This window comes from Rutilus rutilus (genome assembly GCF_951802725.1).
Source record: "Rutilus rutilus genome assembly, chromosome: 6".
Taxonomy (NCBI): Eukaryota; Metazoa; Chordata; class Actinopteri; order Cypriniformes; family Leuciscidae; genus Rutilus; species Rutilus rutilus.
Window position 1 is genome coordinate 41,821,238 of NC_140214.1, and position 25,466 is coordinate 41,846,703.

The 25,466-nt window shown below is 37.4% G+C and overlaps 1 protein-coding gene across 1 annotated transcript; it reads left to right on the forward strand.

The window, feature by feature from the left end:
- The first annotated feature begins 1,779 nt into the window (after positions 1 to 1,779).
- Positions 1,780 to 24,248, forward strand: LOC311292546 (uncharacterized protein). The gene is made up of 3 exons (XM_084412270.1): positions 1,780 to 1,891; positions 2,644 to 2,769; positions 22,378 to 24,248. Exons 1-3 carry the CDS (start codon positions 1,828 to 1,830, stop codon positions 23,373 to 23,375), a joined length of 1,188 nt encoding a protein of 395 aa, XP_084268396.1. The 5' UTR covers positions 1,780 to 1,827; the 3' UTR covers positions 23,376 to 24,248.
- The last annotated feature ends 1,218 nt before the right edge of the window (positions 24,249 to 25,466 follow it).

The window sequence follows — 25,466 nt, forward strand, 5'->3', positions numbered from 1 at the left end:
AAGGTCATTTTCAAAAATCCATAATAGGGGCCCTTTAAAGGGTTAGTTCACCCAAAAATTAAAATTTAATTTTTTAGCGTGCACAGATGCGCTATGCTTAAACACTACGTGAAAAGACTCGAGGCCCAGAGAGAAGGAAATGAAAAGTGGAATAAAGTCGTTATTTTTGTTTGTTTTTGCGCACAAAAAGTATTCTCGTCGCTTTATAAACTTAAGATTGAGCCACTGGAGTCACTTGGACTATATTAACGATGTCTTTAATACATTTTCTGGGCCAGCAAGTTTCATTCCCTTAGAAGCCTATGGAGGAGTGATCCAGCTCTCAGATTTAATCAAAAATATATTAATTTGTGTTCCGAAGATGAACGAAGGTCTGACGGGGTTGGGACAACATGAGGGTGAGTAATTACTGACAGAATTTTCATTTTTGGGTGAACTAACCCTTTAATAACGATTGAAATTCCATTGAAATCACGTTGATCCTTAGTTCAGTTGAAATTTTAACATTGTTTCAATATTCCTGATAATTGAAATACCATTGAAATTCCGTTGATCTATGGGCAGGATTTCAATGTTGTTTCAATATTAAAACAGGGTGCAAAATGATGTAGAATCAACATCAGAGTTCGATGTTGATTCAATGACTTAATGTTGACAACGGAATGTTGACGGCCCACAGCCTCGTCCTGCTCGCCACACACCATTTTAAGGTTTATATATATATATTTTTTTACATTTTCATTTACATTTTTTTGACTTTTTTTATTTTTACATTGTTATGTGATTAAAACATAATTATGTCATTAAAAAAAATATTATTATAACATTATTGTAACTTCCTTATGTGTAATTTAAATGTGAGAAGGCTACAAATCAGTTAATTTGAACCTTTAATATTATAATGATTCACCAACTGTCTTTGTATAGTTTAGAAACGCCAGAGAGAGTCAAGTGGTCAAAAAAACATAGGACCACATTTTTTTTAGATGAATAATAAGAATGATATATAGCAGAATAATAATAATAAAAAAAGAATAATAGCATTGTTAGTTCATGTTAGTAAACACATTAACTAATGTTAACTGATTAACCTTATTGTAAAGTGTTACCAATCATTCTAATACGCTGATTTGGTGCTCAGTTATTATCTGTTATTATTTAAGCTTTAAATATAAATATTTTGTAACACTGTCTTTACTTTCACATTTGATTATTAATGCCTCCTTACTGAAAAGTATTTAAAAATATAAATCCAAACTTTTGAATGTAGCATCACGATTTCCACATGGAAAACTCAGATATCATTTCTGGCCAAACTGTCATACAAGTGACACTAAAGACTGGGGTAACGATGCTGACAACTCAGCTTTCATCACAGGAATAACTAAATTACAGTTTGCAATATATTACAATAGAATCCTTTATTTATAATGTAAGACTATTTACTGGTTTTGCTGCTTTTTGAATATATAAATGCAGCCTCGTGAGCGTACAAATCTTTTTTTTTTTTTTTAAGATAGTGTATGTGTTGTTCCTACATCGCTATTATCATCATCATCAGTCACTCGTTTAGTCATAGCCTATGTGACTGCACTTATGTAGAATACAATTATTTCTATAAAACTAAAGTGTCTATAGAGTTATTCCATGTGATTAACTGTTTTAATGTAAAAAATAAAACCTTTTGCAGTAGCAAGTAGCACTTGGTGCATCTTAAACAAAGCGGGTTTGTCTGATTGGCTCAAATCAAGCTGACAGTAGAAGCGCGCGCCTGTGAGCAGATTGTGCACTTCCGGGTGTCACGCGCCAGCGGAGCAACGGCCATTGATGAATGAGCTCAGACTCTCCAGATATTATGATCATAGACTGCGAGAGGAAAGCGGGAGTAACGGTAACTGTGTATGATTTACAGTAGTTTAAACACTCTGCTATACTAATGATCCGACAGTAGTTATGACAGCTCTGGTAAAGCCAGTGAGTGCTAGCCTGATCTGATTGTCGTGGTTTCTCCGCTAAAATATCTCTTTATGGCGGCAGTATGTGTGCTGAATATAGATATAGAAAGTGCCAAAATACTGAACCGTGCTGTCTGATATCGGAATGTTTATTTTCAGCATAAATAAAGTCGTCCATAAACACGAGAGTACAATACTGAGTTTAGAAATAAGATTTCATTTAAAATTCATTCAGTCATTGTATTTGTTCTGTAAATGTAATATATAGATCTTTGTTATTATTAATTCCAAGGACACATATGTGTAACGCTGACAATAGTGGAAATCAAGAGAGAAACATGACATTACAGTGATAGTAGATGATTTTTTTTATTGGATATGTTTGTATAACTTAAAAAATTGTATAAAAAAAAAGAGTTTTATCATTCATATACAAAACTAACAATACTGAATATGTAACCACATGTCATAATAGAAACACTGCAAGTCTTAATACAGTGGCATCAGTGCTTTGAACAGCTTTCTAAAGGTTTTCAGAGAGGTTCAGTGTTATTTCACACAATCATGCTGTGAGTTTATGGTTCATATCCTCTCACGTCACACACCTTTTTAATGTTCATGAGGGCCATGTGAACATCGTATGATGAATTCAGCGCTAAATACTAATAATGACTTTCTGCTCCAACAGTTTCCAGGTGTAAAAGAAGAACGAGTGACACGATTGTAAAGATGGAGTTTATTAAAGAGGAGAGTGAAGACACGAGTGATGCAGAAACATGCCGAGAGAAAGATGAAGAAACTGAGGAACAGAGAGGTCGGTGATCATTCTTCACTCTTCATTAATGACTGTTTGATGAAAATCACTGGAGCATTTTTCTTTCAATTACTTATAATCACATTTGTTTCACTCTTTATGTATAGTGAGTGTTTGTCTTTAAAAACCCTCAATACAATGAATACAATGTTTTTTAGCATCTCGTGTCGCTCTTTCAGAATTATCTCTTTGCATCTTGTTGTGTTCTGGTGCTTAAACAAATGGCATATCTTTATTTTAAAGCAGATGATCATTATAAAACGAGCCCAGAAATGATGTATAGCGTCACTCGCACATTTGATTTAGACATTATTGTACATTATCTGCACACAAGAAGGTTACTTAATTTTTTTTGCCAATTTGGAAAACTTAAAGAGAACGTTTTTATTTATTCATTGGACTATTTACAGACTTCTATTTGGATATATATTTTTAAATGCAATTTATTGATGTAAATCATTACTCCAGTCTTCAGTTTCACATAATCCTTCAGAAATAATTCTAATATGCTCATTTGATGCTCAAAAAACATTATTATTATGAATGTTGATAACAGTTTTTTGAGTTTTACCATTTTTTTCAGGATTTTTTGATGAATAGAAAGTTCAAAACAACAGCATTTATCTGAAATAGAAATCTATTGTAACATAATTCTCTACCGTTCAAAAGTTTGGGTTCAGTAAGAACTGTTTTTTTTAATACTTTATTCAACGAGGATGACTTATATTGATCAATAGTGACAGTAAAGAAGACATTTATAATGTTACGAAATCTTTCTATTTCAGATAAATGTTGTTCTTTTGAACTTTTAATCAAAGAATCCTGATTTTTTTTTTTTTTTTACACAACTGTTTTTAACATTGATAATAATCATAAATGTTTCTTGAGCATCAAATCATCATATTAGAGTGATTTCTGAAGGATCATGTCACACTGTAGACTTGAGTAATGATGCTGAAAATTCAGCTTTGATTACAGGAATAAACTGCATTTTAAATTATATATAAATGGAAAGCATTTATTTTAAATTGTACAAATATTTCACAATATCACTGTTTTTGCTGTAATTTGGATCAAATAAATGCAGCCTTGGTGAGCAGTAGAGACTTGTGTGAAGGTAATATAATGTCATAAAGAATCGCATGCGTGATTTGTGAAAGTGTACATAAGATTGCAAGCGTAAATTAAATTTGCATGCGCAACCGAAGATTTGTAAAGGTGTAAATCGCCTTTCATGTGTAAGAAAAAAAATATTTGCAGCATTTTACTGTTATTCGTAAGTGTAATTCATGTATTGTGAAACTGCAGCTTCATGCTAACGCAAAATAAATAGGATCTGTATTCTTCTGACTTGTATTTTTCCGCACTTACACTTTTGGCACGTTTTTTGCACACAAATACGGCCAAAAGCATTGCAAGCCTGTGAACAGCAATTTGCAAGCGAGTCAGGAACTGCAAAACTTAAAAAAATGAATTGTGTAAAATCAAACTTTGTGTAAAAAAAGAAACTGTTGCAAATGTCTAAATTACTTCTTTTGTGCCTGAGGCAAAAAAGATCCCGAAATAACCCGATTTGTACAGTTGCGTCTTTCTTTAACCTGCGCTTCCAGTTTTGGCACGATTCTCTCACTCACTGAGTTTTGCAAGTGCGAAGAGGAGAGCGGGTCCACCTTCTTAATGTAGCCAATCAAATGAGCTTCTCGCTGACTCTTGATTTACTCTTATCTGATTGGTTCAATAAACACGCCAATCAACAGAACACATCTTTATCTTCATTTGGCTCAGAAACGTTCTCGTTGCCAAAATGGTACTTTTAATGCAAACATAGGCCTACATGCTAAAAAAAAAAAAAAAAGAGGCAACCATCCCGCTTCTCAGTGTTGATCTGCAAGATGAGTGCAAACGGTAGCAGAGACTCCTAAGTCTCGCTATAAGGGTTAGAGAGCACAACTGGCAGCACGACAGCTTCTCCTTGAAATCTTGGAGTAATACTGGATGACCAGCTGACCTTCACAGATCACATTTCAAAGACAGCTCGATCATGCAGGTTTGCACTGCACAACATCAGGAAGATCAGGCCTTTCCTAACTGAGCATGCAACACAACTTCTCGTCCAGGCCCTGGTCATCTCTAGGCTTGACTACTGCAATGCTCTTCTGGCTGGACTTCCATCATGTGCAACTAAACCTCTACAAATGATCCAGAACGCTACAGCTCGTCTTGTCTTCAACGAGCCCAAGAGGGCCCACGTCACTCCTCTGTTAATCTCTCTGCACTGGCTACCTCTCGCTGCTCGCATCAAGTTCCAGGCATTGACGCTTGCTTACAGATCTGTCACAGGTTCAGCTCCCTCCTACTTTCACTCACTCCTATGAGTCTACATCCCTACCAGACGCCTACGATCAGTCCATGAGTGACGACTCGTGGTTCCATCACAGAGAGCCACAAAATGACTTTCCAGAACATTCTCATTCACAGTTCCATGCTGGTGGAATGATCTCCCCACCCTCATCCGGAATGCAGAATCCCTGACAACATTCAAAAGACAGATGAAAACTAATCTCTTCCGTGAGCACTTAACCTAAAAAAAATAATAAAAATTCTCCTTTTTCCTTTAAATCCTCGCTTATCAGGCTTATGCTACTCTGAACAATGCCTGAACTTCGTATTTTGAGCACTTCTTGCGTTGTTTCTTGCCTCTTCACGATGACTCGCTTAAAGGGATACTTCAGGATTTAGCATTAAGCTTTGTATTAGTAGAAACCTGTAGTATTTTCGAATTACCGTGCTTTCCAGACGAGAGATTTAAGTATTTTTTGCCTGGAAAAAATCCTCTGATGATGCAAAAGTCATTTTGCGTCATCAGAGGATTTTTTGGCCAGAGGCGAGAGACTCCAGCCAGTAGGAGGAGCTCATCCCGCATGTCTTCAACCCGCCCATAGAGGGATCTCACTCACCGAATGTACACACAGTGTCAGCCATCTTTTCTTTGGAAGCTAAGCTAGCAGGCTCTTGCTCTGTGGAGAAAGCTGAGTAGTAGGGGTTACCATCCACTTTTTCCCGGACATGTCTGGCCGTCGAGATCATCCAGAATGTCCGGGATTCGGCTTTTACTTTCTGCAGTCGCCATTCATCGTTTACATGCACACCTTTTGTTTCAGTCTAACTGAATTCATTCCGATTGGTGAATCTGAATGTAGTGTTTACATGAACGCTAAACAAGTGATCGGTTGATGTGCGTTTTAACATTGCTAAGAAGATTCCCGCTGAGAGATACAAGACCGGTGCGTCTCACAGGTGTCGCTCATCAGTAATCACGCCACCGGCCCGTTCTCCCGCGACCCCTCAGTCTCGTCCTGCTCGCCACAGTAAACATGATGAATGGCGTCTGTAGAACGCTAAAGCCGAATCCCGGACATTTTGGGCATCCCGGACATCATCCACATGAGCCAAAAATACCTTTTCTGGCTTTTCTCAGTCTAGAAAGCTCCAAATTCAAAAATAATTTCACATTTCTTCTACATAAATTACCCATTTTAAATACACATTCATCTTTCCAGAGGTGAAGTATCCCTTTAATTTAGTCCTAATTTGTAAGTCGCTTTGGACAAAAGCGTCTGCTAAATGACTAAATGTACAGTACAGGCCAAAAGTTTGGAAACATTACTATTTTTAATGTTTTTGAAAGTTTCTTCTGCTCATCAATTTATTTGATCAAAAATACAGAAAAAAGAAGAAGTAATATTGTGATATATTATTACAATTTAAAATAATTGGTTTCAATTTATTATACTTTAAATTATCATTTATGTCTGTGATGCAAAGCTGAATTTTCAGGATCATTACTCCAGTCTATCACATGATCATTTAGAAATCAGTATAATATTCTGATTTATTTATTTATTTAAAAAAAAGAAAGAAAAAAAATTACTGACCCCAAATTACTGACCAGTAGTGTATATTGTTTAGGGGTGTAACGATACACCAATGCCACGGTTCGGTACATATCACGGTTTTGGAGCCACGGTTCGGTTCGGTTCGGTTTGCTGTGGGGGCAGGGTTCATGGCAGGGCACCAGCAATAATAACACTAGATTCACTTTTAACTTAAAGGGTTAGTTCACCCAAAAATGAAAATTCTGTCAGTAATTACTCACCCTCATGTTGTTCCAACCATGTAAGTCTTTCGTTCATCTTCGGAACACAAATTAAGATATTTTTGATGAAATCTGACAGAATTTTGACTCCTCCATAGGCTTCCAGTGTGACCGAAACTCACCGGCCCAGAATAGTTATTAAAACATCGTTAAAATAGTCCAAGTAACTACAGTGGCACTACATTAAGTTTATCATGCGACGACAATACTTTTTGTGCGGAAAAACAACAAAAATAACGACTTTATCCAACTATTAGTGTTCTTCAATGTGGGCCTCTGACGAGAGTTCACGGGAGCGCCAGGACGCATGCGCGAGAACTGAGCTTACGGCGTTCTTCTTCTACTACTACTTGTTACTGACTGCTCACTCCTTGGGAGTATTTAAGCTCAGTTCTCGCGCATGCGTCCTGGCGCATCTTAATTTGTGTTCCGAAGATGAACGAAAGACTTACATGGTTGGAACAACATGAGGGTGAGTAATTACTGACAGAATTTTCATTTTTGGGTGAACTAACCCTTTAATAAAAACAACAACAACAATAATTTAACTTATTAACTTTATCTTTATTAACTTAACTTTATACATTGGCTTCACGTTTTCTTTAGAGCAGTTAGCACACCTGAGTCAACTAAAATGAAATAAATGCCTCCACTGAGTCAGAAATAAACTGGTCTAATAAAATAAAATTAATAATACATCTAAAATGTTAAATTAAAATGTTAAATTCTTCTTCAAAAATACCATCATGTCCACATTCTCAGGTGAGAGGCTTGCTGTCAATTTTCCACTCAGCTACAGCTCCCTGTAGTATTTCCGACAGATGATCACTTGTATGGCTTTCATAGACAGCGCGTGTCTGAAAACGGGATTTGCAATTACCCAGTTGTCGGTAATATAGTGCGCCGTGATCGTGATGAAGGACTGAGTTGCACGGGAGGTCCACCCGTCTGTAGTTAAAGCAATGAATTTTGCGTTGCTCAGGTCCTCCACCAGTTTGGCTTTCACTTTGTTGTAAAGTTGAGGCAAAACATTCTGACTAAAATGCGGTCGGCTCGGTAGTTGATATCTGGGCTCTAACACACGTAGCAAATGCGTGAATCCGTCGTTCTCAACAACTGAAAATGGGCACATATCCAGCGCCATGAAAACACCAATTGCCTTGGTAATTGCTTGAGCACGGTCTGAGTCGGCCTGTAGCTTAATTCTAAAGGCAGTAGGAAGAGTTTCCTGTTTTTGAGGTCTCTTACGTGTGCTGCTGATATCAATGTCGGGATGATGTCTCCGGAGATGCGCTTGCATGTTAGAAGTGTTTCCCGTCGTATGAGCAACTTTTGTGAAACACTTACGACAGACGACGCGCGTTTTGTCTATGACACGATTTCCATTATTGTAGTCCACTGGAAAACCAAAATTTGCCCACACAGGAGACGTAAATGTGACCGGAGGGTCTTCAATCTCAATATGCCACGGAGTTGCCATCCTGAAGTGCGTATGTAAACTCCCGAGCGTGATCGATCACCCAAATCACGTGACATGCACTTTATTTAGTAAATAATAATATTATAATACTATTTAGTAAAACTACAGCTCTTATTAGTTGTTAAAAGTGTAGTCATTAATTACTATTTAATCAAATGTCAAGGAAGAAAAAAATAGATTTGTGACAAAGTGAAGTAGAGTTGGGCCGGGTCAGCAGGGGGCGGGGCGCGTTCGGTTCGACATGAGAGTATCGCGGTTCGAACCGTGGCTGTTGTATCGCGGTTTTCCGGTTCGGTTTGAATAGCGTTACACCCCTAATATTGTTGTTACAAAAGATTTCTATTTTTAAAACATTTGCTTCTTTTTTTTCTTTTTTTACTTTTTATTCATCAAAGTATCCTAAAAAAGTATCACAGGTTATGAAAAAATATTAAGCAGCAGAACTGTTTCCAACTTTGATAATGAATCCTCATATTAGAATGATTTCTAAAGGATCATGTGATAGACTGGAGTAATGATGCTGAAAATTCAGCTTTGCATCACAGAAATAAATGATAATTTAAAGTATAATAAATTGAAAACCAATTATTTTAAATTGTAATAATATATTACAATATTAAATTTTTTTTCTGTATTTTTGATCAAATAAATGTAGGCTTGATGAGCAGAAGGAACTTCTTTCAAAAACATTAAAAATAGTAATGTTTCCAAAATTTTGGCCTGTAGTGTAAATGTAGTGTAAATGTAGAAGAGGCTTCCTTCTGGGACGACGGCCATGCAAACCGACTTTTTGCAGTGTACGGCGTATTTGTCTGAGCACTGACAAGCTGACCTCCCGCTTCTGCAACCTCTAAAGCAATGCTGGCAGCACTCATGCGTCTGTTTTTTTGAAGCCAGTTTCTGCACCTGACGCACAGCACGAGGACTCGACTTCTTTGATTGACCCTTGCGAGGCCTCTTCTGAGTGGAACCCGTCCTGGAAAACCTCTGTATGACCCTGGCCTGTACTGTAACTCAGTTTCAGGGTGTTACCAATCTTCTTATAGCCTAGGCCATCTTTGTGGAGAGCAACTATTCTAATTCTCAAATCCTCAGAGAGTTCTTTGCCATGAGGAGCCATGTTGAACATCCAGGGGTCAGTATGAGAGAATTGTACTCAGTTATTTTCAGAGGACAGTAAAGTTTCATTTCTATAGTATTGTCCCTTGAGTAGATATTTGCTAAAATGTGAGGGGTGCACTCACTTTTGTGAGATACTGTATGTATATTGTTATTTACAGAATTTAATACATTTTAATATTTAAAGGTGTTAACTGTATTAACATTTTTTTATGAAAAAGCACTAAAACAGACAATAAATCGGCATAAATATCAAACCGCTCAAGCCATTGATAATGCTGCCAAGTCATTGCGTGGGCACTATGAAATAAAATGCTTTCGTTGCGTGGAAACGTCACCGTTATTTTCTTTAAGATAAAATGCTGAAGTTTTACGGAAATGGGTCATGCCATTGACATTACCCGCCCTGAAGAGCTGAAGTAAAACCCCACTTATTCAAGGGAGTGCATTTATTGCATGGAAAGAGCAGACAAATAATAGGTGTCTAAAATGCATACGCACAGTTCCGATGAATCATGAATGATAAATTAAATTGAACTTAATGACGTTAAACTGAATGTACAAAGGAAACTGCTGAAATAACTACAACATTCATAACACTGAAATAAGAGCCTGTGGTTTATCTTATGCACATTAATGTTGCGTTCTTACTATAGCAAAAGTAGACACTCGGCGCGTTTTCTTTCAGAATCATAAGGAAATGTTCTGTGTAAAGAGAACAAAGAGGGCTTTTCTTACTATTCCATGAGGAAAAGATAGTTTAGGTTTAGTTGGGAAAGTGCATGATATTTTTAGGTAGTCTCTCCATGGAAGCATATTTAATACCAGGAACACTTTAATAATGTTGTGTATCCTTTAACAATATCCTACACAATAGTTAGCAACTAACAATACTTTTAAAGCCTTATTAAATCTTGGTTTATGTAAATTTATACAAATGCCAATTTATAGGCTATTAAAATAAAGTTAATAATAATAGCATCACTAAAAACTAACATGAACTAACATTAACTATGGACAATTTTTTGTTTTTGTCCCCACTTTATGACCCCCCTGAAGGCCGCTGTGTAATTCACACCCTGACAAAAGCCGCTTTCCGACCGGAGGAACCTTTTCACAGTTCCTGGAACTATTGGCTAAAGTACCCGGATGTCGGCGTGTTCGCACTGCAGGAACTAGGAACGACTTTAGTTCTAGGAACTCCATTTGGAGGAACTAATTTAGGTCCTACTTCAGAGTAGGGTCTAAACCAGCACTATAGGAACTACCCGTGACGTTAGTGTACGCTGATTGACCGAACGCACGCGGAACACCAGCACCTGCCATTTTTAAAACAGCTATATGTAAACACACAGATTATAGCCTATATATTTACTCCAGAAACTAGATACAAACATGGAAAACAGTGATAGATGGGTCTCTAAACCTTTATGCTGAAGAGAAAATCCAACACAACTTTGAGGGGACCAAGCCAAACATGATTATGTTTATCTGCCCAGCTAGCAACACTGGACATCAACCACACGGCATAGGCTAATAACCTTTTTTTCATATACTGTCTACTTTCTATAACAGTTCTATCTAATAACATATTAAACAGTACTGTTAGACAGATCGCTAACTAATAAACACAGAGAATGTGAGCATTGTTTGCTCTGGCGTTCTCAGCGCCGCCAAAATAAAGGTCCGTCACGCCGTCAAAATAAAAGTCGCCGTGCTTGCGTTACGCCCTTACCCCTCCTACCAGTTCCTATGGCCACTTGGCCAGTGCGAACGCAAACAGCAAAACTGAGTTTGGGGGAGAGTAGTTCTTAGAACTGTTTAGAAGTGGACAGTTCCTAGAACTAAGTTCCTGTAACTACTTGGTCGGAAAGCGGCTAAAGACACAGTGGGGGAAGCATTTCAATAATCCTATGAATGCATATATAAAAATGCAGAATCGGTCTGAATTTGCAAAAATCATTCTTGAATCGAATCGAAAACCTATGTAGGGCTACAACTAACGATTATTTTAATAATCGATTAATCTGTCAATAATTTTTTCGATTAATCGATGAATCGGATAATAAAAAAATAAAAAAAATCATTTCCAACCCTTTATTCAAAAACAGAACTGATTCACAGTGCAAAGTGCACAAACAGGTTGCTCCTTGAACATCCCTGAGCTGTTAAAGTAATAAAAAAAACACAACAAACAAACACATGCTTTACATCTGCCAAATATATAGGCTTTTTTTTAAATAAAGTGCACAAAAAGATGTATATTTTGTTTACAGGGACCTGAGCTGTCAGAACAATAAATAATAACATAAAAAATTAAGAAAAATACAAATCAGAAAACTTAACAGGATTTGTTTGAACGTCAGAACTTGTTCTCTACACTACACTCACAGACGCACACACTCACAAACTTGTTTTTTTGTTTTTTGTTAAAGATGTTATAATCTTTAACAAAATGTTTGACATTATTTGACAAGCACATGCACACAAAAGACAAGTCTCGCGCAGTCGGATAATAGGTAATAATAATAGCAATAATAATAATTATAACAGAAGATAATATCTCTGGTCTATCCTAATATTAATTATAAATACAATGTATATAAAATATAAATACAATATTAAATAAAATAAAAACAATAAAAACAAATACAATGGATTGACCACCTGGGGCCTATACCATGAAGCCGGTTTAGGTGGCTAGCCAGCTATGTTTCAGTTTAGTTTCCGCCAACCCTGGGTTTTAGGTACTATGAAAGTAGCTTGGCTTTAATCGGTGTTCGTTGCCATGGTATCTTACGCTGCACGGCTAACCTGCTCCGGGGCAGGTTATGTTCTGGATTCGAGATCTCAGACTGAAGTTTGACCAATCAGCTGAGAGCAAAGAAACATATAGGTGACGTAACTTATTCCCAGTGTCTGTTGCAATGACTTCACCTTTTCTTCCAAATCCTGTGACATCTCAGTGCAAATTATTAGACGAGCACTTCGTAAAGAAAGAGTTTTTAGCCAGACAAAATCCCCTTGCCTTTCCTGATAGTTATTTGTATGAAAGATACAGATTTTCCGCGGAAGGAATGTCTTATCTTTGCGAACTTCTTGAGCCGTACATAAAGAATTTAACACATCGAATTCATGCACTACTGTACCGCAAATATTGCGTTGCGTTTTTTTGCAAGTGGTACATACTTGCACGGTGGCTGACGCACAGAAGCTAGGGGAAAACACGGTTTGTCGAACCATTCGCAAGGTCGCTCTGCAGGAGTACATGAATAGTTTCATTATTAGTGTTCCCCGGACATTTATCGACCATGTCCATAAAAGAGGGCTTCTATAAAATTGCCGGTAAGATATATTGATAGGGTGACAAAATTTTTTTTTTTTTTTTTTTTCAAAAAGCAAATTTCACAAATGTACTATACAATACATGTTAAGAATTATTTTAAATCTTTTTTATTATTATTCTGCTAATCTTATGATATGATTCCCTAGAGTCATTGCAACATGTATGCAGTCTATTGCTCCAATCTCCACTGCTCTAGGGGAACATGAGGCAGATTATGTTAATAGGAAATCCTATCACAGCCTTAATGTTCAGGTAGACATGATGTGGATATGTGAGATGATTATTTTCTGTGAGATGAATCTTTAAATTAATAGTAACATTAACAGATATAACAATGATCTACTAAACATTTCATCTACAGACGACTTGTGGTGGTCATGAACGTATGATCACAAGTTTGGATGCCAAATGGCCTGGCTCCAGTGCTTGACTCACGAATTTTCCATGAGTCTTTGTGTCAGCGCATTGAGGAAAGCAAGTTAAATTTGGTACAGTACAAAACACTTAATTTGAACTGAGATAGAAAAACCTACACAATAACCCCCTATCATGACCCTCAGACAGGGCCACAGCACCGCTTCAGTGTGGCCCTCAGTAAAACCAGAGTGAAGATAGAGATGACCTTTGGCATCCTAAATGCACATTTCAGCTGTGTTTGGCGCTTCAGAGTCACCAGAGCGGACCACCCAGCTGGTGCAGATGTAGATGCAATCACCATACAATATTACACTTAATAAAAGCACATTGAAACTGCAGATAGGTCTCAAACTGTTTTATTGGTTTTGTGGGATGGGAAGGAGAAAGAGAGCAAGACAAATTTGCATTAATAAATATTCATTCTAAAGTGTTACAGATGGTGGACAACCAGAATGCCTAATACCGCCGCGCCAGCTGCCGCGGCGAAATCACCGCGACGAAAATAAACCAGCCGCATTTCAAAGTCGTTCCCAAAATGACCGCCAGGTGGCGCAAAGGGACATTGTGCAAAACAGCAGCAACTGCCGTATTTTAAAATGTAAGTGGGTTAAATATAAAACCTTAAGCCTAATAGGCATATTTTTCATATATATAAATAGGCCTATAAGGCTACAACAGAATAGAACCGAAGATAGAATCAATTTTAGAACTGAAAAAAATAGAATCAAAAGTTAAAAATAGAGACGATATTAGGAGCAATGACGCTGAATATTTTTACTATTCTATTGAGGAATTAGATAAATGAAGAGCTCTGGTGAGCGATACAATTGCATTGTAATTTATAGTGATTTCAAAAGCAGTCCTTAAAAAAAAAAAAATACATGGAGTAGTGTGGCATAATTTTTGAGAGATTACGCGGAACGCGTTTTAGTTAAGATCCTGGTTTCAATGCCCTTATAGGCTAGGCTACTGCTTTAAAAAAATGTCACAACGCGTTTTGAGATTGTTTTGAATTAAACATTGAAGTTTAAAATGTAGTGTTTTGGCACACCAGGCCGAGTGGCGTTACGCATTGTTCAAAAATCCGGTTTTATTCTGGCATGTTGAACTGGCGTTTGAATATTGTTTTAGATTTATTAGATTTAGATTTCGTTATATTTATTTTTCTCATAACAGCTAAAATAACTTAATATATGCCTTGTCTTAATATGACCTACTTAATATAGGCAATAGGCATATAATAGCCTATATAATAAATTAGCAAAACTTGGCCACTAAATAGGCTATTTAATTTTCAATTATTTTAATTATCACAATTAAAGTTTTAATTTTATTAAATTGAACAAGCGCAACAATCAGCATTTAATCAAATATTCTAAAAGATGTATTATTAATAATAATGTTATTTCAACATAATATTTCGTTTTTTCGACATAATATGTGTGCGTGCAACAAGCAAGATGTGTATTTGTAAATCCGGTGATGCGTGCATTGATTTTTATCAATAATCAAGTGTTTTCTGACAGTGTCGACTGCAAAGATGAAGTTGACGATCGCCATATTTGTAGTGAACGCACCTAGAGAGAAATGCACATAAAGACATAATCAGAGAGTAGCCTTTTTCTTTTCGTTTTGAATTATTTCGTTTGAAGACATTTCAAGCTCTGTGTATTTTATGTATTTATCATGTCTGTGTGAGGCATACGCTGAGTTTCGTTAAGTTAGGAGGATGAGATGCGCTCCAGCTGACGTGCAATGCAAGTGACCGCGCGGGCGCCTCCATGATTAGTGTCTGTTATATTTGCTTCTCTTACTTATTAAATATTAAATATTTTAACAAATATGATACTAAATGAGATTATTTAATGGCTACAACAGTATAGTAGGCCTATAGACTCTATTTGTACAAATTGCTGCACATTAATTTAATTAAATGAAACCTTGTAACGAATTCACACTGTAGGGTAGACTGTTGAGACACCTTAAAAAACTTGCGTTCGCAGCAAGCACAAGTTGTGATTTTTGCTGTGCACTTGCATATTAGTGTCAGCTGGGAAGGAAATATAGAGACCAGACCTCTTGGAACTTTAATTGAATACATAGCGTTGGTAAAGCATAGCCTACTGAAATTACATCCCTACAAATTTATTAGGCCCTACTGAAAATAAATGTATCGAATTTAAGCAAAGTAGCCTAAATGTTAAGACTGTAAGCCCTTTGCTTTTTTACGTAGCCTATAAAGGACTCTTATAGCCGACTTTGTGTTAATATAATTTGTAGAGAATTTTTTTTAACTCAAACATTAACACTGAAATAAATTAAACTAAATTATTGTAAATTTTTTGGCACACCACGACGAGTGGCGCTATGCATTGTTCTAAAGCCAGGTTTTATTCTGGCATGTTGAATTAGTGTTCGACAAACGCGGCGGCGCGTTCATTTGAATGAAGAGCGCTTCTCGCTCGTGTGAGCGAACAGACACTGGAACATTAGGCCAGGTCGCAACGAGTGAATCGTGGCCGAGTGGTTGAACTTACGTTACGATCATTTAGATGACACGGGTTCGAATCCCGAACTAACTTAGACTATTGATATTTTTATATTAGCCTATTAATGCATTTTATAGTCTATTGTTGATGCAGAGAGATTTGTCTAGTTCTAAAACATAGTTTTTTGCTTATAGCTATTTACAAAATAAAATCACCATGCATTTCCATTTTACACTAAGGAACAAATATTATGCAATGACTTTACTTCTGTAGCCTATAATAATTCCAATCGTAATTTCAAAAGCAGTTCTGTTAAAATTTGTATATATATATGACGTTTAAACGACAAACAATAAAATCAGACCCAGTATTCTGTTGCGTTCATGGGGCTCGATGGTGTTTTAAGCCCCCAATGGCTCCTTAGAGGCAACTAACCCTACCCCCAACCTAAAACCTACCCATCCCCTCGCTGCCTGGAAGGCGCCGTTGGGGGCTTAAAACACCAAGTGCCGTTGGTTCCAGTGGCAGTAATGCATCCACGGCTTTTCAAAATGTCACAAAGCGTTTTGAGATTGTTTTGAAATATTTAAGTTTATAATTAAGTGTTTTGGCACACCACGACGAGTGGCAAACTCTTTGTTTTGTTTTGCAAACTCAGCTAGCCTGTGGGGGGGGGTTGGAGAAGGCAATAGTTGCTTTATCGTGGGGGTGCAGGACAGAGGTGTTAATGTTCCGTCTTTCATATGGAGAGTGTCGGAGCCAGCCTGATGAGCAGGCAAAGGCTAAATTCTTCTAAGGATTAATCTCAAAATCTCCAAAAGTCCATATGTAGGCCCTATATCTTATTAAATTATAAATATTGTAGTTTTATTGATTGTATTTAAAGGTTTTCCACACACAATTTCAATTTAGCAGATACAGAGCTCTTTAATTCGCGACCCACCTCGTTTTATTGTAAGGTGAATTCAGCAAGGCATGCTTTATCTTTGAAGGAACAAAAGCTATTTGTTACATTTTTTTCTTTTGTGATTTGTGTGGATGACACACAGCGACATATACAGTATTATCAGCTGTATGGTGTTTTTTTACGCTGAAATGCTTAATTTCGAGAAAGACCCGCCGCGCTCAGTGAGGGAGACCAAACTTACTAAAAAAATATCCAGCGCGAGAGGGGCAAAGGAAAATGCCTGTTCTTAATTTATGTTGCTTTGCACTTTTTTCGTTTTGTACCGTTTTAATTTTTTTATTTAGCTGCAATTTCTTTGACAATAGAAATTTAAAATGTTGCAAGAATAAGATTCTGTGTTTCTTATTTTGCATCACAATGGGAATAAACTCTATCGATGCAACCCTGTTTAAATAAATAAACTGACACTTTATTCGTACCTTGAAATGTGCGATGGGTTTTCAAACTTAATTAATTTTCTTTTTCTTTTACATTTTCATTGTTTATTTTTTAATTGAAAGCAATACTGTATTGAAAGTATTTTTCTGATTTGTTCGATCTGTTTTGAAAAATGTCTACCGTTGCTATGGCCGGGTATCACTGTCAGTCATCTCAATCTCGTGAATGATTCACACACACACAAAAAAGCGGCTCAATTGGAATGTAGCAAATTTATGTTGTAATGTACAATTGATAATTAAACAAGATGATTGACTTTAATAATGGTGGTGGTGTGGCGCAATGGATAAGACACATGCCTTTGGTGTGAGAGACCCGGGTTCGAATCCACTGTGAGACACCAATGTGTCCCTGAGCAAGACACTTAACCCCTAGTTGCTCCAGAGGCGTGCGACCTCTGACATATATAGCAATTGTAAGTCGCTTTGGATTAAAGCGTCAGCTAAATGAAATGTAAATGTAAATGTAATAAACAGATGCATATTTAAGCGTCAAGAACGGAAAAACATAAACACTCTCGGCTACACTGAGATTCGATCTCAGATCGTTTGAAGCTCCGAAAGGCTATTGTTAATGCATTGACCACAGAGCTATCGTCTGAATAGAATAGTTGAATAGTTATAGCCTACCACTCGGTCACGAATTTGTTTTGTTTTATTTTGTTTGAAATGGATTTTTACATGTTCTGCTTTCGTTAATGTTAACCAATTCTGTAGTAGCATAATAGGCCTATATTTTTTCCCTAAAAGTTTGTTTTATTCTCTGCTTTGTTTGTTTATATTTTTACATATTCAATCAGTCTCATTTTTGTTCAAATAATGAAAAAAGTTTTTTGCGCCACGTTTTTTTTATTTATTATTATTATTTTTTAAATAAACAGATAGGAAACTTACCTTTTAAAATGCCGCAGTTGCTGCTGTTTTGCCCTGTCACTTGCGCCACCCGGTATAGCCTAGTCATTTCGCGAACGACTTTGAAATTCGACTGGTTTATTTTTGCTGCGGCAGTAGGCCTAATAGGCATTGTGGTTGATTATTTATTAAAGAATTCAATTGATAATCATAACAACATGTAAGCCTATTTAATTCTGAATATAACAAAGAATGCTTAAACCGACTAACATCGGTTAGTAACTGCAAGTCCTGAAAATGTTTTAATTTTACGGTAAATTATTTTAATTTATTTCACTGTTATGTTTCAGTTAATAAATCTACAAATTAAAATAACACGAAAGTAGCCTAACCTATTGACATACCCTTTCTAAATTATAGAAAAACTGGGCACACAATGTTAATGTGTGTCTGCTTTGTTTAAATTTAATGACTTTTAATTCGTTTAACTACAATATTTATCTTGAATTTATCTGTGACCTCAACTCAGATTACTGCCGCGGCAGATTACGGCATAAAGAGAATAAACTGACACTTTTCAAAGTCTGTGATTACAGCGCCACTCAGCGGTAAAAGGCAGCAAATACACATCCCAATTTTGCCGCCGCGGGAACGGCGGCGGTAAAAGTCTCATTCTGGTTGTCCACCATCTGTACTTGGTTAAATAAGTTCACATACTGAGATCAGTTTTATCCAGCTGTTTGATCTCCTTTTTTTTTTTTTTTTTTTTTTTTTTTTTTTTTTAGCCTCCTCAGCTCAGTCCAGCTCCTTTAGTGAACAGTCTAGTTCAAGACTCCTTTATTGTGCAGTCTAGTTCAAGTCTCCTTTATTGTGCAGTCTAGTTCAAGACTCCTTTTGTACAGGGCCCTGACTGAGTCTGTTTCCACCTGAAACATAATTCCACCACAAACATGATCATTACAAGTTTTCTGGAGGCTCATCAAATCACAAAAAGTCCCTGGACTTCCTACAAACACAGGACTGACTGTAATTTATGTCAAGGGTTTTAAATCCTTACACATTTCTTCTGAAGGCCATTGAGGCAGAGGCCTCAGTTTCTGGGGCAGGTTGTGAAAAATCCTACAATAAAAGAGATGTGTAAGGGCCAGTCCCTTTTTTATGCCACACATTCAAATATTTGCCATAATAAAAAGCCCAATGCATTCACATCAGCAACTGTCTGAGAACACACAGACAGAGTGTCTTCATTTCCTCCACCCTAATAAATAAAAATAGGCCAATGTAAAGCAGGTTATATTTGGTGTTCTGTCTGCTGCATACTGACCTCTGTGTGGGAGACTGTGTGTATGTGTGCTGGCTTCAACAGGGACATTGTATTTCCCTCTACTGCAGAACATACAGTCAGCCTGGCCATATTTAAAACTTAAAAAAGTAGTAATGTATTGCACACGTACCCAGTGTTACTTGCTTAGAGGAGCCAGCACCAGGGTCAGATTGTACAGCACCTGTAATCCCATCCATAATCGGCCGTCCCTTATTGCCTACTCAGAGCCAACTCCTCCGCCAGTGTATTCTGGTTTTCTGAATTTAACTCTTTATTTCTGTTTGCTGCAAACAAGTGTTTGTGATAAAATGTTCACAAAAATAATAAAAGGTTGTGGTAAATACTCACCACTTTGAATTATATTTTTATATTTTGTCTTTATCTGCTGCCAAGAACATTTGGAGTTGGGGTTGCATCTAAAAATCAATGAATATTAATCTTTCTTAGTACATGCACATTTTTATATATTATAAAAATAGGCTATAGGCTATATTACACGTATAGGCTACACATACATATATACATAATTTTACATAAATATAGAACGTATTTGTTTAACTTACACATTAACAATCAGCAATCTTTCTTCAACAGTCTTCTCTTGCTTTGGCAGCAGAGACCGTATTGTTTCGAGCTTGAAATACATATTTAAATTCATCGTAATTCTGAATGATTATCTCTTGCTCCTCCGCGGAAAAATATATCGCTCTCGCTCTACCCGCGATTGGTTGTTCAGTGTCGACGTCACTCTTTTATGTGCACGCGCGCGTGGAGTAATCATAGCTTAAAGATCAAAGCCTGAGTTGACAGAGAAAGTCGATGAGCTGCATCATGGTACCAATAAAGCCTGATTGCATCGGTTTGGTTTTGTCAACTCAAAACTAATCCTGTAACCCCGAGTTTGTACAGCTACCTTCATGGTACAGGCCCCTGGTATGGTGTGTAAGGTATTTTGCAGCTCATCCTTTCCGAGCATATAGTGAAGTTTCTCTGAGTCATTTAGAGTAAAGACGGAAAAATTCAGTGCTGCAAATTGTGGAAAAAATATTCCCTTTGTAGTGGTACTTGGGACAGACAAGAAAGTGTTTTCATCTTCTGTCTATCTGATTCAAATCACAGTCTGCTAATTCAGTGGTAAGAATTTAATTGTTGTTTTTATTTATATTGTTGTCCACTTATGGAACTTCCATGCCTCTTATATAGTAATTATATATTACTATGTACCAATTTACTAATGCTCAGACACACTCAGTCTCTCTCGCGCGCAGATACACTCTGTCATGATCCTGGTTCTTTCTTTCTCTTTTTCTTTTCTTTGCCTCCCTCTGCTGGTTGTTTTACGTCCTACCTTCTCTTTTCTTACACACTTACGCACACACCCATTATCTCTTCCTCTCATTACCATCAGCTGGCTCTCATTCTCTTCTCATCACACCTGTTCTCTATCTTCCTCTTTTGTCTACGCTATATCTAGCTCTCTCTTTCGTGTCTGTGTTGTCGGATTATTGTTCGACCTTGATGCACGTTGAAGACTGCTACCGTGACTTCTCAGAAGTTTTTTTCCCTGTCTTGTCTTGTCCTGTTTTGTCCTGTCCTGTTTTGTCCTGTCCTGTCCTGTCTAGTCCTGATTGTCTATTTGAGCTACCGTTATCTGCTGCTGTGTTTTACCACTTCTGTGCTGTATCCAGTTACCTCCGTGGAGTGTAGCAGAGGGCTCCTCATCTCACCTGTTGTCCAGTCCTCGCTGCTCAAGAGCCGCCCGGATCTACGGCTGATATCATCATTTACTGTTTTTAGAAAAAGCAGCGAAGTACCCCTTGGTTACCGTTGGTGAAGAGATTTTCTGTTTATCAGCCTGAGCGGCGTTGCCTAATTTTCTCATTAAAAGACTGTACCTGCTTTCGTCTCTGGACCCCTCTGTTTCTTGACACACTCGGTTTCTCTCGCGTACTGTCGCTCGCGGACTCTCGGACACACTCGGTCTCTCTCGCACAGTGTCGCTCGCGGAGTTTGCTTCGCTTTTGTCCAGTCCGGCGCCTCATAGCTCTGCTACGCTCCGCGCTCAACTCAACTTCTTTTCACTCAAAAATCAAAACTCAAAAATCTCTGCGGCTTATTGTAGTCACGCGACACAACGAAACGATGATGAAATTCGTAATCTATGCTTTTAATAATCGAATTTAATCGATTCGTTGTTGCAGCCCTAAACCTATCAATCATGAATCAAATCGATTCTCTGTCTACCCAAAGATTCACAGTCCTACTTATAGCACAAAAAAAAAAAAAAAAAAAGGTATCGTTAAGTGCATGGACTCATTTGGTTGAAGACCTTTTTAAACTTTGATCATGTTTGGAGGCTCTTATGTTACAACACTGCTGAGAAAAACTGGCGCTCCAGCTGTAAAACAGTGCCCATGATCAAGTTTACATTGGTTGAACTTTTAAATGATGTTGGAAAACGCCGCGCCGTGACGTGATCCCGGAAGTCCTATAGCTTTAGCTAATCAGCATGTCAATGTCAAACTATGACGATTTTTTCAAGATCTCATCATCATGTTGTGTGTGGCTTGTTTGAACAGAGACAACCTGCGCTAAATAAAGATGTGTGATTTACTATGGAGTTACTTCTAATGCTTTGTGAAGTTACAAATCATACCATGGAGCAAAAGCCTTATCTGTATACAGTTTACATGTGCGTTAGCGGCGACTTTTTATGGTTTTACGTCATTAAAAATTGTAAACAGTTTGTGAGATTGACAAAATTTAGTGACAATCGATCTAGTCATAGAATTTTATTATAGGCATATACCGATCTGCCGATAATCGATTAGCGAAGCATCCCTAGTAAACATTATTAGTGACTGAACTGATTGTATTGGTGCAGTACAATAATAATATGACTATTGTAATTTTCACTGGACTAATTTATGTGTTCATCTGGAGCCCTGTTGTTTGACCTCTTGCTTTCTGCCATGAAACTGTGAGTCACTTGTGTTTTTTATTTGTCTGAACTGATTTTAGACCTGACGGAAGTGAAGGTGGAGTGTGAAGAACTGAATGAAGTGGAGGAGGATCATCAGTATCAGAGACCTCAGAAGGTCATAACAGGAGAAAAATCATTGAGTCGTTTACAGACCGAAAGCGATTTCTCCCAGAAAAGAACAGGAGCCAATAAACCACCATTCATCTGCCCTCAGTGTGGGAAGTGTTTCACACTCAAAGTGAATCTTAAAAGCCACATCAAAATCCACACCGGAGAGCGTGATTTCAGATGCCCACAGTGCGGCAGGAGCTTCTTCAAAAATGCAGATCTGAAGAGGCACCTGCAAACGCACAGCGGGGAGAAGCCGTTCAGCTGCCCCCACTGCGGGAAGAGCTTCACACGCAAAGAGAGCCTGGAGAATCACATCCGAATCCACACCGGAGAGAAGCCTTTCACCTGCCTGCTGTGTGCCAAGAGCTTCATACGCAAAGGACACTTCAAGAACCACATGCGCGTTCACTCCGGAGAGAGACCGTTCACGTGCCACGAGTGTGGGAAGAGCTTCACGCAGGCCACCATCCTCAAAAACCACCAGCACTCGCACTCGGGAGAGAGACCGTTCGGCTGCGGCCAGTGCGGGAAGAGTTTCATTTCAGCCAAGCACCTGAAGATACACCAGAAAATTCACCAGAAGGTTTTCTTGTGCTCTTTCTGTGGAAAGATGTTCTCGCAGCTGGGCTACCTGAAAGAGCACCAGAAAATACACACCGGCGAGAAAGCTCACATGTGCTCAGTGTGTGGGAATAGCTTCTCTAGAGCCAAATATCTGAAAGAGCATCGAAAGGTCCATACGGGAGAGAAACCCTACAAGTGCTCACATTGTGCCAAGAGCTTCAGTCAGTCAGGGAACCTGAAAATACATGAGCGAGTTCATACCGGAGAGAAGCCGCACCGCTGCCCGCCGTGTGGAAGGAGTTTCGTCACATCCAGCGCTCTGCTGTCTCATCGAAGGAAATGTCGCCAAAAGTTGTCATAGTGGGCAGAAGTCAGTAGTGGGAAATTCTATGAACTGAAGTGTCATTTGCTTCTACATCTTTGTGGACAGATACATTAAACATGTTAACTGTGTGTAGTGGCATTTTTTCCATCCACCTAATTATATGCAAATTTTGGGATTTGGCATTAAAAAAACGCTGGATGGAAATGTGCATACATTTTAACATTTTTACAAATGCACATAAAAAACATGCGCTCAATTTAGGCAAACAATTGTTTTATCTGAAAAGAACATATGTGACTAAAACTGCAATGGAAACACTTTTACAGAATAAATCCATCGATGTGCAACAATAAACTCGGGCCAGTTGTTCAAAAAGTTTAATCTGGATCAGAATGATCTGGATTTGAAAATCCCATGTTCTGCTTTCCAGGATCAGGTCAACCATCTTATTTTTGGGCCGGTTTTTCAAAGCAAAATTGGATTGGATCACCATTATCCAGATACACACTTTTTCAGATGACCAAATCTGAATCTCTACATAGGGACATGGTGATGAAAAAAATATGGTTGGATGGTTTTGCATTATCTTTTAGAAAAGAACAACCCATCTTTAACCCTCTGGGGTCTAAGGTGTTTTTGGGGTCCAACACCATCATGCATATTTAGTGGTTCGCACCTAAGGAGACAATGGGGCCCGCATACTTAATGAGCCATTCATTCAGGTGTGTCACAAGAAAGAATGCAAGAGCAAAAGTTGGAAGCAGCTCAATTTATTATAATTTTTTTCACAAATTGTGCTTGCAAATTGGCCTTTAATATCCAAGGAAAACATGTCTAGTAATTGTGCAGTTAATTCTCATACAGTATTTTCAGTTTTGGAATATTTATCCTCTCCCCAAATTTGTCACTAATAAAACACAATAAAAATTATTTAAAGAAAAGGCTTATATTTACCTTTTAATAGTTTGTTTACATCTACCTTGTAAATATTTATTTTTTTATTAAAAAGGTTACAATTACAACAACAATTCAAGTGTAATCTTTCTTTGTAAAAACTAAAGTATACATTTTATCATACATATTTCAAAGTTAAGGATTCATTACTTGAATATAGCCTAGGCTACATTGGAATAAACACTATAACATATTATTTGATTATTTTTGACAAAACATACTATATTTAACATATGAGCAAAAATTGGCAAACAAAAGCTTATTTGAGGTGGCAGATATTTTACAGTAAAAATGTATAATCTATCCAAAACTAATCAACGAAATGTTGTCTTTCATATGTCTGTAACATAGGTCTTTCGTTTTTATTATAAGAAATATAAATGTTAATTTGCAGTTTAATACGTTGCTTATACAAATACATTTTATTTCTACATATTTCAGTCGATTTTTACTCAGTATAGCAATACAGTTTGCTAAAAGCGAAACATTCATTCACACACAGAAACGCGATTCAAATTTAAACCGTCTTTTGCCAGCTGTGGTAAACAGCGCGCATCTCTGACGTTCATTCATTCACACACAGAAACGCGATTCACTTGAGAATGAAAAAAACTTACTACAGTATTCCATAGCTCAGGATCTGTTGCTCCTCGAAATATCAGCACTTCTGAGGTATATTTTCCATTATAGTATTATTCCTCACAGCGCTGCGAGACTGTGTAAACAAGTACAATGATCTGAATAAGCTTGATGTGTTTTCTCGAGCTGATATGGGGGCGTTCACAGTTTACATGGATTGCCTCAGTCATTTGCGTTTGAATAGCGCGCGCTCTCCGTGGGCGGGGTCACATTAAAAATAATGAGCTGAGATGAGAACGACTGACATCTCGCTCTTTTCATACAGATTGCATAAACTGAGAATATTTGTTTTTTATAAAAATTACTTCATTTAAAAGAAGAGAATTCAAGCTTCATGCCTGTGTGACTGTTTGACTGAGTATTCGCTGAGTTATGGTTCATTTTCGGACGCGTTTCAGAATGGACTTAACTGACAGAGAGAAGGCAGAACTCGCTTCATGTTTATTTTTCTTTATTTGGCAAAAAGCACAACACTTTGTTTTTATTGTGAGTATACACAAAAATAATACACACTTAACAGGATCGATTGATGTA